Below are 14436 nucleotides of genomic sequence, written 5' to 3'. Positions count from 1 at the left end.
TAACTTGGGTTAATTTATTATTGATGGATTAATTTGAAATTTGTTAATTTGGTTTTGTGGTTATATAAAATTTGATGATTAATTTGGGATATTTGGATTACATCAATTACATATTATTTATTTGGAGTTGGGCCTATTGTTGATTGATTATTTGTTTGGGTTTATTAGATTGAACTTGAAATATTATTTTTTTTGGCCATGTGTATTATTAATGTGTGCTTGTTAATTGACTATTTGTTTGGGCTTATTAGATTGGGTTTGAGATATTATTATTTTTGGTCATGTGTCTTATTAATGTGGGTTTGTTAATTGATGTGAATTTTGGGCCCACAATGAGGGTGAGATTTGTTGGATGATTTGAATATTTGATATGAGCTTTGTCCAATTGAATTATTTAATTTGAACATGGGGTAATTATGGTGTATATTAAATTATGTTTAGATTATGGAATATTAAATTTAGGCATAATGGGAATTATCTTAATTTATCGTGTTTTGGGATTGATTAATTGAGCTTATATTTTGGCTATTAATTCGAAAATTTTATATTAGGGTCTATTATATGTGAGACATTTTTATTGAGTTATATTTGTTAATTTGAGTCCATTTATAATTGGTGAAATTTATTAGACTAATTTGAAGTTTGAATTTGGGTTTGAATAACTATTTTGGACTCTACATGTTTTTGAATATTTACATTTGTGTTATTCTTGTTTTTTGCATGGGTCCATTCTGCAATCTTGTCAGCTGAGTACGAATTGATGACACGTGGAGTTTGTTGTAAGTTTATTTTGGTACATATTTTATTTTCCACTTTTATTTGGTTTAATTCTTAATAGTCTTTGTAAATATTCATTTGTATATATTTATTGAGTGTGTATAGAATTAAACATCGAACAAACTAGAAATTTTGTTTAATTAAGAGGAAGAATTTAATAAATATGTTTTAATGAAATAATAATTTTAAAATATTCTTTTTAATAAAGGAAAGTTTTTTTTTTTATTATTTATAAAAATTCAGAAAAATGCATTTAGAAAAATCCAAAAGAATAGTTTTTTATAGAATTTGAAAATTGTTTTTAATAAAATTGTCCAAAAATTTATTCGTTTAATAAAAATTGTCTAAAAAACAATTGTTTTGTAAATAAAGTCTTCCAAAAATATTATTTTTTAATAAAATTGTAGAACAAAATATTTTTTTTGAATTCTTTTTCCTTAATTAAAATGGGATTAAAAATGTTTTTTTAGAAATAGAATATTTAAATATTTTTTTTAATTAAAATTTCTTTTGCAAATAAAGTTACGTCGTTTTAAATAATTTGTAAAAATCACTTTTTTTAAATGAAAATGAATCAAAATACTTTTGTAAATAAAATTGTAAAAATTCATTATTTTCTGAAAAAAAAAAACCAAGTAAAATAATTTTTGTTGCCCAATTAAAATTTTGTAATAATTTTTTTTATACAATAAGTACAAATAATTTTTTTAAAAAAAAATTAAATACAAATGAAATTGAATCAAATCATTAATTGAAAATAAATTGAAACTTTTTTTTGTAAATAAATAAATCAATTGCATTAATTCAAAATCCTTTGAAATTTTTTGAAAACTATTTTTTTTTAATATTTTTTTTGGGTTCAATAAATCATTTTGCATAATTCTTCATCATTTATTTTGTGTATTCTTGTAATTAGATTTCATCATTATTTTTATGTATATTGATTTTCACTATGACTTGTATATACTCATTTGCATTATTATTTTTCTTGGTATCTATAATTAATTAATTAATTGTCACAATTTCCTCAATTAGTTTAGTAAAGACCGTATATAAATGGGTTTAGAGGGGTGCTACAGCTCACCATCGTACATTCCCGATAAGTAACCTGACCCCTGAATCCATCGAGTGGGAATGCATCGAGCAAAATACGGGGTCCACAATCATATTTGGTAATTATTTTTTAAAATTGTTTTCTAATATCTTATTGAACAAATGTCTCTTTGAGAACCTAATATTATTTTAACCTATTTTCTATATCTTTAAATATGTTTTAAAAATAATTTTTATATATAATACTTTATTTTTAATTATTTTTATATTTGTATAATTGAAAATAACTAAAAGATATTTCCTAAAATACCATGTTCCAATTTTTTAAGAATAAAAAATTATTTCTATTTTTTTATTATCAAATGTATTTTTTTTTTCCCAAAAAAAAATAAAAAACTATTTTTGAAAACCATTGACAAATAGGCCTCAATAACCTTTTTCATGTAAGTATTTTCAAGGTAATAGTATATTCATTTTGTCAATAAGTTACTTGAGATGCTTTATAAACTCCTCAAATGCGATCAAATTTTGGTCTAGTGAAAATTACCAATTATAATCTACAAGTTAGAACCATCCAGGAGAGGCCTTCTATTGCTTCTTATTCTGCATATCCCAATATTCATTCTCCCACAGCTCCACTTGCCTTGTTGCATTGGCTTTTCTCTCAATAAAATCATGGAACCCTGGAGGATCATATGGAGGAGGCAAGCTGCAAGGAGTGGTATCAGTAGGAATCTTCTCTAGGGATTCCTCCATGAACTTCCTCCATGCACCTTCTACAGGGCATGCCATTGTTTCTGCACAAACCTCCACTGCTCCTGGTGGTATGGTTGGCTTGAACTTCAAGAGTTTCGCGTACTCGTTCAATAGATGGAACATGTAATCATACACATAATCCATCTTCAGATCCTCCTGAATGAACTTGCTCGTCGTCTCCCCCATTGTCTGTGCCTGCAAGTCCATGAAACTCAACAGTCCATGTTTTGACAAAACGCAATGCATAAATACTATTATTTGAAAATAATAGATACCTTATCGGTGTGATTGTTGCCCCATTCCACAGCAAACCTAAGATCCCTACACTTGTTGTCCCTAATAGGCCAATAATGTTGCAATGGCACCAACCCCCTTATGAAGAAATCATGGTAACGGGGCCTTATGAATAAGGTCATGGAGTCACAAGCTAGAATGTACTTCTCACTCACAGACCACGCCCATCCCTCTATATAAATCTTGTATCTTCATGCCAATAGCCCAAAGACAAAACCGTAGAGAACTTATCAGCATAAATATTACAACAAACTACGAATTGGGACACAGGATTTGAGGGTTTACCTGTGGGTGCATTGGTCCTCTAAGTTAGATTGCCTGTACCCTATTTTAGACTGTTGGTCCCAGTCCTGAAACAAGTAGAAAATGTATTAGGCTGGAATGAATTGAGGTAGAAGAAGGGGTGAGGCATAGGATGAGGGAATAGGAATGTACCTGAAGGTATAGGCGAGTGTTCCAGTCGGCTTTGTCGGAGACATTGCATTTGAGAAGATCACCCCTTGTTGGAGCCACATGGGGGTTTCCTCTCCAGTATGCCAAGGGGACCCTGCCCTTCCATTTGGTTCTTCTGTTGCCTTCTTTTATGTCCTTTAGCACATTTCTCCACGGCTTTATATTGGTCTCAGCCCTATAAGAGCAAAGTTTAACCTCTATCAATTTTCACATTAAGGGGAAAACCCCCCAAGAGGAGGCCAATTTGCCCCAATGAAATGTGGGTTGTGGGGTGTTGGATATGCTAATAAAGGAAACACAGAAAGTCAGGAAGAAAGTGAGGAAGGACCCCCCTAGCAGGTCCAAAAGACCCAGATTATGAGGTGGGGAAGAACAGAGACCAAAATGAAGAAACCCATTTCAATTTTCAAGTCCCAACTAGACATGCAAGGTGGGATATAGAGAAAAAAATATGCAAACAATGGGAAAAAAATGAGGAAGAAGGCACTTACCACCCCAGAAAGACCAGTCTGGAAACACAATGTCCAAGCTCCAATCATCTCCACAGTACCGGAACAATGGCGGTGGGGCAGCGTTCGGGCCCCGGAAGTCTCTCATTCGAACAACAGGCCTATCATCACAATCAAACATGAGCTCCAAGTCAGGCAGCCTTCCAGGGTACCATCTCAGGAGCTGTAAAATGCCCCACAAGGTGAACATATCTCTAGTCTGTATGGACTTTCTGAACTTCTCAACATAGGCCTTCCCATCAATGATCACAAGTCTGAAATGGGCCGTTCTTTGGGCCCGGTCCACCATGTCCCTGGTGATTCCGGTCTGCTTCCAGGGCAGTAGATCTTGATGGATCCATCGGAAGTAGTCAGGGCAGGTCATGTTGGTTGATGAATGGTCAGGATTTGTGGGGTTGTGTTTGGTGGGGTAGTTTCCAGGGCAGGCTTTGGTGAGGTTGCCTGCACTGCAGTTCAGTGGGTACTCTAATCTGATTGGTGCTTTCGTGAATGAGAGTAATGACTTCTGGGAGGGATCACCTGGAAATGTAGACTGCCAAACAAATTTTTTATTTTTGTAGTTAGTGATCAAAAGCTTGGATAGCTTGGATGTATTTTAATATGATGCACTATCGTGTATGTTATCGTGGTGTACGTTCAGGCCATCTCGGACAAAACGAGAGGGTAAATCCGACAGAATGTCAATGTTCTAATATTTTATTCTCATTCTTAAAAATACCAAAAATAAAAAATAAAGGGAATTATGCAACAATTAATCTTGTTGTAAATTAAAAAAAAAAAAGTTTCCAAAAATAATTTTGTCTTATACTTTCCTTTCTCAATTTCTTTAGATTATCTTTGCTTTTTTTTGAAAATGAGTAAAAGAAAATAAATAAGAAAAAAAAAACCTATAAAGTTCTTTCTCTTTGGTTACCATGAAAAAATTTAAAAATAAATAAATAAATTTATCAAAAATACACTTTCTCTTAACTTTTCAACATTTTTTCACTCTTCAACCTTTTCTACATTTTTTTAAAGAAAAAAAAAATCATGGTATCAAAAGTAAGAAAATGATTTTCTTTATACTTTTTTTCCTTTTTTTTTTTTAGCACTTTTCAAGAAAGTAAAGTAATCTAAATCATGCTTGATTTCAAAAAAAAAAATAATTAATAATTGATTTACTATACAAAATATAAAAGAATCAAATATTATTAAAATTAGTTAAAAACTTATACATATTCAAATTATTTAATTTTTTAACAAAAGAGGAAAAATAATTGAAATAAATTTGAAGAAATATGCAAAAATAATTTATTTTAAAAAGATTCATATTTTCAAGTTTTTATCAATCTATAATTTATAAATAAAATTTTAATGCGTATTTAACATTAATATCTTTTGGAAAATAAAAACTCTAAATGAAAAATTAAAATGTGAATCACCCAATGGTGATATGCAATGTCATAAAAGCTTACCAAAAAAGTTCTAATATTTTTATTAAAAATTAGTTTTAGAAAATAATATATAAATAAATGTAATAAATAAGAGTATAATTTTATTTAACAAAAACATATATGTTAATGTAAATTAAAATTTTATGTCTCATTTGTAATAATTCTAAAAAATTTATTATTTTTTTATTTATATATTTTATTATTTTTTTAATATATAAATTAAAGGAATATAAAATAAATTAAAAGTGACTTATCAATATCAACCGTGAACTTGTTATCAATAGATTTAATTTGGTTAGGTTGATCGATATCAACAAGTTACTTTTAATTGAATAGAAAATGTTAAATATTTTGATTTTTTTTATTCGATCAAAAAATAAATATAACATTTAGAAAGGGAATTCAAGAGAAAGAAAATAGGGACACAAATAAAAAACATTTGAAAGGAAATGAACTCCATATTAGTTATAAATATAAAAATAATAAAGTAAACATAAAAAAAGTTGTTCATTAATTTAGCTTATTTAATATTAAAATGTCGTAAGTTTATTCAAAATGATTCAATTAAAGAGTCTATAAAGTGATTTTAAATCTATAGAAGTTTAGTAAATTAAGTAAATTAAAAATATGTTTTTGATGCATAAACCATATTAATTAATATATAAAAACTTTTATATTTTAAAAATGATAATTAAACCAATCATTATATCAATTAAAAAAAATACAATAACTAGTTGGTTTTAATAGTTCTTTATTTTTGTTACATCACTTGTGTCATTAATTTTAATTTTTATATCTATGTCACTTCATAATAATGTTGTTTTATAGTGACATGAAACATTACTAAATCATAACCTAGAGTTGCTCATAGCATTGAGAGCCTTGAGCTTAAGATCTAAAGTAGCTAATGTCATCCATAGCATCTAAAGTCATGAGCTCACAACTCAGAGTCTTTCATGCCAACCACAGCGTAGAGCTATTCATTGCATCTAGGGCCCTGAGACTACAAGTTATAGTCGTTCATGTCATTCACAACTCTCAGTTGTTTATAGCATCTAGAGCTCTAAGCTCACGACACAAAATCATTCATGTCAACCACAACCCAACATTGTTCACAGAATTTAGAGCCTTGAGCTCATAACCATGAGTATCCTATGTTATCCATAGCCCCTAACTATTCATAGCAACTAGAGCCTTGAGCTCACAATCGAGAGTCATTCATGTCAACAATAACCCTCAGCTGTTCATACTATCTACAGTGTTGAGCTCATGACCTGTAGTTTTCGATGTCATTGACAACTCTAAGTTGTTCATAGCAATAAGAGCCCTAAGCTCACGACCCGAAGTCGTTCATTTGAACCATAGCCTAAATTTGTTCATAGCATCTAAAGCCTTGAGCTAACGACCTAGAGTACCTTGTGTCTTCCATAACCTTGAGCTATTAATAACATATAGAGCCTGAGCTCACGACTCGAAGTCGTTCATGTCAACCATAACCCATAGCTGCTCATAACATTTAGAGCACTGAGCTCAAGACCTAAAGTGGCTAATGTCATCCATAGCCCTAAGTTGTTCATAGCATTTATAGTCATGAGCTCACAACTCGGAGCCTTTTATGCCAACCATAGCTTAGAGTTGTTCATTGCATCTAGGGACCTGAGACCACGAGCCATAGTCGTTCATGTCATCCAAAACTCTAAGTTGTTTATAGCATCTAGAGCTTTGAGCTCACGACACAGAGTCATTCATGTCAACCATAACCCAACATTATTCATAGCATTTGAAGCCTTGAGCTCACAACCAAGAGTATTCCATGTTATCCATAGCCCTTAATTGTTCATAACAACTAGAGCCTTGAGCTCGTAATTGAGAGTCGTTTATGTCAACAATAACCCTGAGTTGGGGGTGGAGGAATTAACCCAAAATATTTCCTTTGAGTTTGATGTCTGAATGACCAATTCCCCCAAACAGAAGTTAAAGTGAATCCCATGAATTACACAATTGGTATATGGAAGAAAACTAAATTTAGATGATTAGCAGAGTATACAATTACATCCAAGAGATCTTGATCTATTTATCAATCAACAATGCTTATGCATGAGAAAATTTACATGTTTGGTTCCTAAGAATAAGTAACATGAAAAGGACACAAAGCGAACTCTTTTCTCATCCACATTATGTACAAAATTTAGTCATTCTGCCTTCAGAATATTTGCAATGGTCTCTTCTCCAACACTTCCACTTTCTTCCCATGTCTCCACTTGCTTCATCACATGGTCTTTCTTCTCAAGCACATCTTTGAGTTCTGCTGAACTAAAGGGAGGAGGCATGATGCATGGACCTGTATCCGAAGGACTCTTCACCATGCTTTGGAGCTTATAATCCTTCTCCAACCCTTCAACAGCGCAAGCCATCATCTCTGGGCAGAACTCCACAGCCATTGGAGGCACAGTTGGCTTGTATTTAAGCAGCTTTGCGTACATGGACAACAGATGGAACATGTAGTCATACACAAATTTCATCTTTATCTCCTCTTGGACGAAGCTGCTCCCCGCCTTTCCTATCTTCTGTGCCTGCTGGGTGGCATCAAGGTTAGAAAATAGAGCAAGATGGAAAATTTTCTAATAGAGAAATCGATCTTTCACCTTCTCTGTATGGTTGTTGCACCAGTCAGTGGCAAACTTGATGGATTTGCACATGTCCTTGTGTTTTATAGGCCAGTAATGGACCAGAGGCTGTAAACTTCTTGTGAAGAACTCATAGTATTGAGGCTTGACAAGCAGGGTCGCAGAATCACAAGCTAGAATGTATTTTTCACTAACTGACCATGCAATTCCCTCGGTATAAATCTTGTATCTGGATCAGTTGAGGGGTCATGGGAAAAAACACAAAAGAAAGGAAAAAAAAATCCTTAAAGTTTCTCCAAATTCAATTACTCACCTATGAGTGCATTGGCTTGCTAAATCTGAAGTTTTGAATCCACTTTGAACCTCTCGACCCCAGTCCTGCAAATCTGAAGCTATCAGCACGATTTATGTAGTACTGTAACTGAAAAGATTTGGCCGAGTCAAGAAGGTTTGTTACCATTATATAAAGACGAGCATTCCAGTCTTGTTCATCGGTGTTTCTACATTTGAAAAGCTCTTTTCTGACCACACCCATCTTGACATTTCCTTTCCAATAAGCGTAGGGTTCTCTATCTATCCACTTGGTTCTGTAGTTGCCCTCCTTCAGGTCCTTTTTAAAGGCATTCCATGGTTTTATCTTGGTCTCTGGCCTGCACAACCAAATGTGAAATTGCATAATCTTCCAAAGAACCATCACAAGAGAATGGTAGAAGTCTTACCAACCCCAAAATGACCAGTCCGGGAAGACGATATCATACGTTTCATCATCTCCACAGTAATGAAACAATGGTGGTGGAACAGTGGCATCAGGTCCTTGGTATAAATGTGTCTTGATCATCGGTCTGTCGCGGCATTCAAACATCAAATCGAAGTCCGGAAGCTTCCCCGGATACATCCTCAGCAGCTGCAGAATGCCCCATATGGTGAACTCATCTCTATTGCGGTTCACCCTCTTGTACTTTTCCACATAAACCTTGCCATCAACCACCACAATCCTGATACTTGCAGCAGGTCTTGCTTTTTCCACCATGGCTCTCGTGATCCCCGTGTCCATCCATGGCCTCAGATCTTCGTAGATCCACCGAAAGTATTCTGGGCAGATCTCACTGGGCGGTTCACCGGGCTCAAATGCCACCGGTCCAGTAACCGGGCAGGTCTGTGACATGTTTCCCTCTCTGCAATTCAGAGAATACTCAAATTTCTGACTATGGGGCTTTGTTGGACTAGTATTCTTCAAAAAATCTCCTGTGAGAATAGACTGGAAGAACAAAAATTAGAATCAGAAAAAAGGAAAATATTTTCAAGAACTTTCCATTAAAAAACATATGTATATAATAAAACATATAAACATAAAAACAAGAAGAAAGAAACATCATGCATGGGGTGGGTGGAGAAAGAATTATGCAGATGACAGGATCAACTTACAACATTAATGCATCGGGTGGAAACGAGAGCTCCAATGAAGATCAGGATGATGGTGAAGAGAGAAACCGTCACGGTAGCACCTTTCTTGAAGGGACCAGCCAAACCAGCTCCATAATTTTGATTAGGAGCCGTCTCTCCCGTATGGGACAACTTCCTATTACGAACAACCTTCCCCATTGCCTTCTCCTGATCCAAGATGACCCTCTTTCCACTTCAATTTGAAAATGTTCAGAATTAATCTTCAATGATAGCTCTAATATTTTAAAAGCTTAATTAAGAACGTCATTGATCGAACAATATAATTAAGGTACAAAATTCCGATATAAAACTTTTTTTTATGGTGTATGTAACGTGGATACAAAGAAATACGTTTGTGCTTCTTGGACTACTGGGAATTATGTATATAGGAGGTTTTAATTATCATTATAATTTGGTTAGGTGGGTTCCAAATACGAAGTTACGCGTCCTAAATGATGAAAAAGACTGATGGCTGAGGGTATGGTTTTTGACTCTTCAGCACAACCTGCTCATTATTTCATATTAGTTTATCAATATTTGTTAGGTCTCGTTTGGTAAATAACCATAATAACAGAGAGGTGTGTTAGGGATGGCGTGGCAGCGAATTTGTAGAGGAATCAAAAGTTTGGGGCTTAGAATTCTGTGTTCGAAGCGAGAGGGTGTGGTTGGTGACTTGACACGATGAAGATGTAAGTCGTGTAACACATCCACTAGGATTGACTTCGATTTTGGGTCTGTTCTTGCGTCCTATACAGGCTATAGTAAGCTTCCTTCGTGGAAAAATTCAACTCTTTCTTTCTATAAATTATATTTAAGAAAAAACAAATTGAATAGTAAAATCATATGGACAATATTCTTTCAAATTCCAAGAAGATTATGAGACAATTTTTTGTATTACTCTGAGGCCATATTTGGTTTTCGAAAAATATCAAGAAAAAAAAAATGGTTTTCATACATTTAATTATATCATAGAAAATATAAAAATAAATCAAATATAATTAAAATTAGTTAAAAATTTATATATTTTAAAAATGAAATAAATTTGAAGAAATATATATAAAAATAATTTATTGATTTTTTTTTTCATTTTTTGGTAACCAAATATAGTTTAAGGGTCTGTTTGAAAAATACATTATTTATTAATTGATGGAAAAAAAATATAACTAATATTGTACAATTGAATTTTATGTTTGTAATTATATTTTTTTAAATACTTATTGAAGAAAAGGATATTTTTCATATTTTTAGAAAATTTAATTCAATGAGAATTTATTCCTTGTATCATGTTTGAAGAGAAGAAAAAGATGGTCATGTGAAATGTTTAACTAATGTATTAGTATTAATAGTCATGTTGTTGGTATGGAAAATGAGGCATTAAAGAATGAGAACCAAGCATTGCTTGATAAAAAAAAATCCAATGGAAAAAAGAAGAATAAAATTTGTGATTAACAAAAAAATTAGAATCAGCACATGCTTTGAATAATATCTAATTTGATTTCACATTCATGAAGAATAAAGTGAATGTTATGAAAAGAATTATCATTCAAGCACAAAGGCATTATATTCTTGTTTATGTGTTGAAAAAAAAACATGGAATTGACTATATTGATGAAGACAAGACTCTAATGGATTATAAATTATTTATTTATCAATTGGGTTTTGTTACATTGATTAGATGTGTCACGTGTAAAACTCAAACTCTATTACATTGTACTCAATTATCATTTATTTGTATCAAATATGAAATTCTAATATTTTGTATTTTGGTCTTATTTATTTGTATCTTAGATTTATCTATTTATATCCTTATATAATGGGTTCAAATTTTATAATGCACTTTTAATGATTCAAGTTTTAAAAAATTTATAAGAAAAAAATCTAAAATATTGAATAGGCATCTATAAAACTTTATTTTGTGCTTTTAACGATTCAGATTCAAGCAATTACTTTGTGATTAACTATTTCATGAGCTCAATAAAAAGCATTCAAAGTCATGTGAATTGTTTTCCTTAAAAGCGAAAATAGACCATATTCTTTGTGCCTAACTTTGTCATCAATTGGATAACATCTTTAGGACCATATACGTCACTTTGAAAATTTATTTCAAATCAATGATTTCATTAATTTTATTTCAAAATCAGGAAAAATGGGATTTACATCACTCTTTGAAATGATCCATTGGTTGACCCAATATATTGAAGACAAATTGCAGGATGAAAAATTTATATTCAATCGTCATACTAGCACACTAAGGAATTTGTTCAAATAAACTCAGAATCAGACAAAGAAGAGAAGGCTTTATAGCTGCTTATTTTGATTCTCCCAATACGCATCCCCCCACATCTCCACTTGCCTTGTTAAATTCTCTTTTTTGTTCAGGAAAGCCCAGAAGGCCTCAGGACTATAGGGTGGAGGCATGGAACATGGGGCTGAATCACTAGGAGACTTCACCGTGGATTCCATTACAAACTTCTGCAACACCGCGTCAGCACTGCAATCCATTGTTTCCAAGCAGAGCTCGACCGCTCCTGGCGGTACTGCTGGCTTGAACTTCAAGAGCTTTGAGTACTCATTCAACAGATGAAACATGTAGTCATACACAAAATCCATCTTAGTTCTTCGTGAATGAATTTGCTTCCTGCCTTACCAATTTCCTGGGCCTAAGTACACAATTTCACAAAATTTCGTTTCCAAGTTCAGCTCTTAGAAAAAGGAAAAAAAAAAAAGATTTAACATCAACAAATTATTTTAATTCATTCCACTTCTTTTTCTAACTTTTTTTTTTTTATTTTAATTTTGTGTTTTTCGAAGCAAACATAACCTAAGATTTCACGGGTTACCTTTTCAGGGTGAGTGTTACCCCATTCAACAGCAAATTTAAGATCTCTACACTTGTTTCTAGGCCTAATGGGCCAGTAGTGCTGCAATGGCACCATGCTTCTAGTGAAGAAATCATGGTGATAAGGTTTTATCAGAAGTGTCATGGAGTCGCATGCTAGGATCTATTTTTCACTCACAGACCATCCCCATCCTTCTACATAGATCTTGTACCTTCATGTGAATATAGCCCACAAGAAAATTTCAAAATTTTCTCAAGAAAAAAGCATAAAAGAAATGAGAGAAAATTGAAGTACCTGTGGGTGCATTGATATGCTAGATTAGAGTTCTTGAACCCTCCATTGGATTCTTTTTCCCAGTTCTGGTAACCTGTTAGGGTATAGCTTTAGAAGCTGCAAAATCCCCCACATTGTGAACAGGTCTCTTGTTTCTTGTTTGAAAAGACTTCCTGTATTGCTCCACATAGGCTTTTCCATTCACTATCACTAATCTAAAATCTGCATCCCCTTCGGCACTTTCCACTGCAAATCTTGATATTCCCGTACTCTTCCATGGCCTCAAATCTTCATGGATCCATCTGAAGTACTCAGGACATGCCGCTGCTGATAATTTCCCGGTTACACTAGTCGTCGGATGATTGGCTGGGCATGCTTCCTATGGTGCAATTTACTAGGATCTTAGGGAAAATCCTTGGATTTTTTGTGTTTGGAGCCGAATTCTGATATGAAAAACTAGTCATCATAGGCTGGAAAACCAACTCATCACCAAGAAATATAGATACAATTAGTCAAAGTCGTAATTGAGTTAATTGGTAATTCAACATGATATCGGAAATTCTATTCGATATTAAGGTTTATCATTTTAATAAATAAAAAAATTGCATGATATGATTGATTATTAGAGTTCAAATTAAGAACAAGACATGATGGGAAGAAAACAAAAAAATGTGCAAAGAAACAGGAGAAGCAAAGGACAAGAGGACCAAGAAAGACTTGCAAGGTGAGTCCAATAGAGTAAGACAAGGATAATGATAGATAATATAACAAAGAAATGGAAAACATTTGATGAAGTTCCTCTCAACCCCCTGTTAAATCTAGCTTCATTAGCCCTTGATGTTACCCACATGGAGAAGATGATACACAAGAATTTAGAGGAGAACACAAGTATAAAAAATATATTAAAAGTTAAAATAAACAAAAGTAAATAAAAATAAAAATAAAAATGTATAACTAATCATATTAATTAATTTTGATTTTTCTATAATAAATTATTTTATTGATTTCCTTTTTCTTTTCTTAATCTTCTTGCTTTTATTTTTATTAGTTGTTATAATGAAAAGATCTTGCAGACCCACTATTTGAGTTTTACTTTTAATAAATTTTAATATTTTTTATTAGGAATTGTTCATTTCAACGTAATGAAGGAACAATTCTTAATAATAAAAATTTTAAAAAGAAAGGTTATTTTACAAAATAAAATAAAATAAAATAAAATAAAATAAAAAATTGTGGAGGATGTAAAATGTAAATTACTTTGAAAGAGGATATAGATGAAATAAATATTTTAAAATAAAAAGGTGGATAAATATTTAAAGTAATATATCTAAATCATATTGGAAAATGATTTATTTTCACGATGAATTTGAATATACCAGATAAAAAAAAATAACTAATATAAATAAATAAATAAATATACGATTTCTAGAATGAAGAATGTATTTATGTATTGAAAAATTGGAAAATTTGAAAAATGTACATACTGAAATATCATGAAGGGTGGTCAAAGTTGGATTTGATTTTATTTGTAATTCTACTTCTAATCAAACCAAATCAATGGATTAAGAAAAATATAATTAATCAAAATCAAACAAATTGGTAAATTAGTTTGGCCCCTAACTTTTTTTTTCTAATATCCATCTTTTTAATTTTCCATTTAAATAATTTCGAAAGTTCAATAAATATACCTTTTTAAGCTCTAAATCATAAATTTTTTAAAATGGGGAGAATTATGTTTTAGGGGTAAATGGGCCCTCAAATTAACAAAAGGTCCGTGTAACTCTTCAAATTGAGCCCAAGACTCAATGAAAGTATGGAAATTGAGTTGAAAGATATTATCCTTCAGTATTTTCAAAAATGCCCTTTGTTGATTTTGAGAAAAAAATTAATATTTTTTATTTAATTTAATATTTTTTTTAAATACTTTTATGTAATTTAATATTTTTTAAAAATACTTTTATTTAATTTAATATTTTTT

General features: G+C 31.9%; 2 protein-coding genes and 1 pseudogene across 2 annotated transcripts; all 3 read right to left on the bottom strand.

Moving 5' to 3' along the window:
- Positions 1-2364: 2364 nt before the first annotated feature.
- LOC117932469 (protein O-glucosyltransferase 1-like) lies at positions 2365-4345 on the bottom strand. The gene is made up of 5 exons (XM_034853730.1): positions 3821-4345; positions 3316-3508; positions 3166-3230; positions 2862-3069; positions 2365-2781 (listed from the first exon to the last, which is right to left on the bottom strand). Exons 1-5 carry the CDS (start codon positions 4204-4206, stop codon positions 2419-2421), a joined length of 1215 nt encoding a protein of 404 aa, XP_034709621.1. The 5' UTR covers positions 4207-4345; the 3' UTR covers positions 2365-2418.
- Positions 4346-7324: 2979 nt separating this feature from the next.
- LOC117932445 (O-glucosyltransferase rumi-like) lies at positions 7325-9610 on the bottom strand. Its single transcript, XM_034853699.1, has 6 exons — positions 9328-9610; positions 8622-9160; positions 8360-8552; positions 8216-8280; positions 7921-8131; positions 7325-7848 (listed from the first exon to the last, which is right to left on the bottom strand). Exons 1-6 carry the CDS (start codon positions 9502-9504, stop codon positions 7468-7470), a joined length of 1566 nt encoding a protein of 521 aa, XP_034709590.1. The 5' UTR covers positions 9505-9610; the 3' UTR covers positions 7325-7467.
- Positions 9611-11643: 2033 nt separating this feature from the next.
- On the bottom strand, positions 11644-12736 carry LOC117932547 (annotated as a pseudogene).
- Between the last annotated feature and the right edge of the window lie 1700 nt (positions 12737-14436).

Source organism: Vitis riparia, chromosome 15 (genome assembly GCF_004353265.1).
Source record: "Vitis riparia cultivar Riparia Gloire de Montpellier isolate 1030 chromosome 15, EGFV_Vit.rip_1.0, whole genome shotgun sequence".
In the NCBI taxonomy this organism is placed as follows: Eukaryota; Viridiplantae; Streptophyta; class Magnoliopsida; order Vitales; family Vitaceae; genus Vitis; species Vitis riparia.
The sequence above is the reverse complement of the archived record's forward strand: the minus strand, read 5'-3'. Positions and strand labels throughout refer to the sequence as shown.

Bases quoted from the DNA above. Each gene is read 5' to 3' on its own strand.
- LOC117932445 (XM_034853699.1), bottom strand. From the start codon at position 9,504: ATGGGGAAGGTTGTTCGTAATAGGAAGTTGTCCCATACGGGAGAGACG. The intron at 8,553-8,621 runs GTAAGACTTCTA...TTGGTTGTGCAG, and splicing joins GACTGGTCATTTTGGGGTTG to GCCAGAGACCAAGATAAAAC. The intron at 7,849-7,920 runs GTGAAAGATCGA...GCCACCCAGCAG, and splicing joins GCAACAACCATACAGAGAAG to GCACAGAAGATAGGAAAGGC.
- LOC117932469 (XM_034853730.1), bottom strand. From the start codon at position 4,206: ATGACCTGCCCTGACTACTTCCGATGGATCCATCAAGATCTACTGCCC. The intron at 3,070-3,165 runs GTAAACCCTCAA...ATTGGCATGAAG, and splicing joins GAGGACCAATGCACCCACAG to ATACAAGATTTATATAGAGG. The intron at 2,782-2,861 runs GTATCTATTATT...ATGGACTTGCAG, and splicing joins GCAACAATCACACCGATAAG to GCACAGACAATGGGGGAGAC.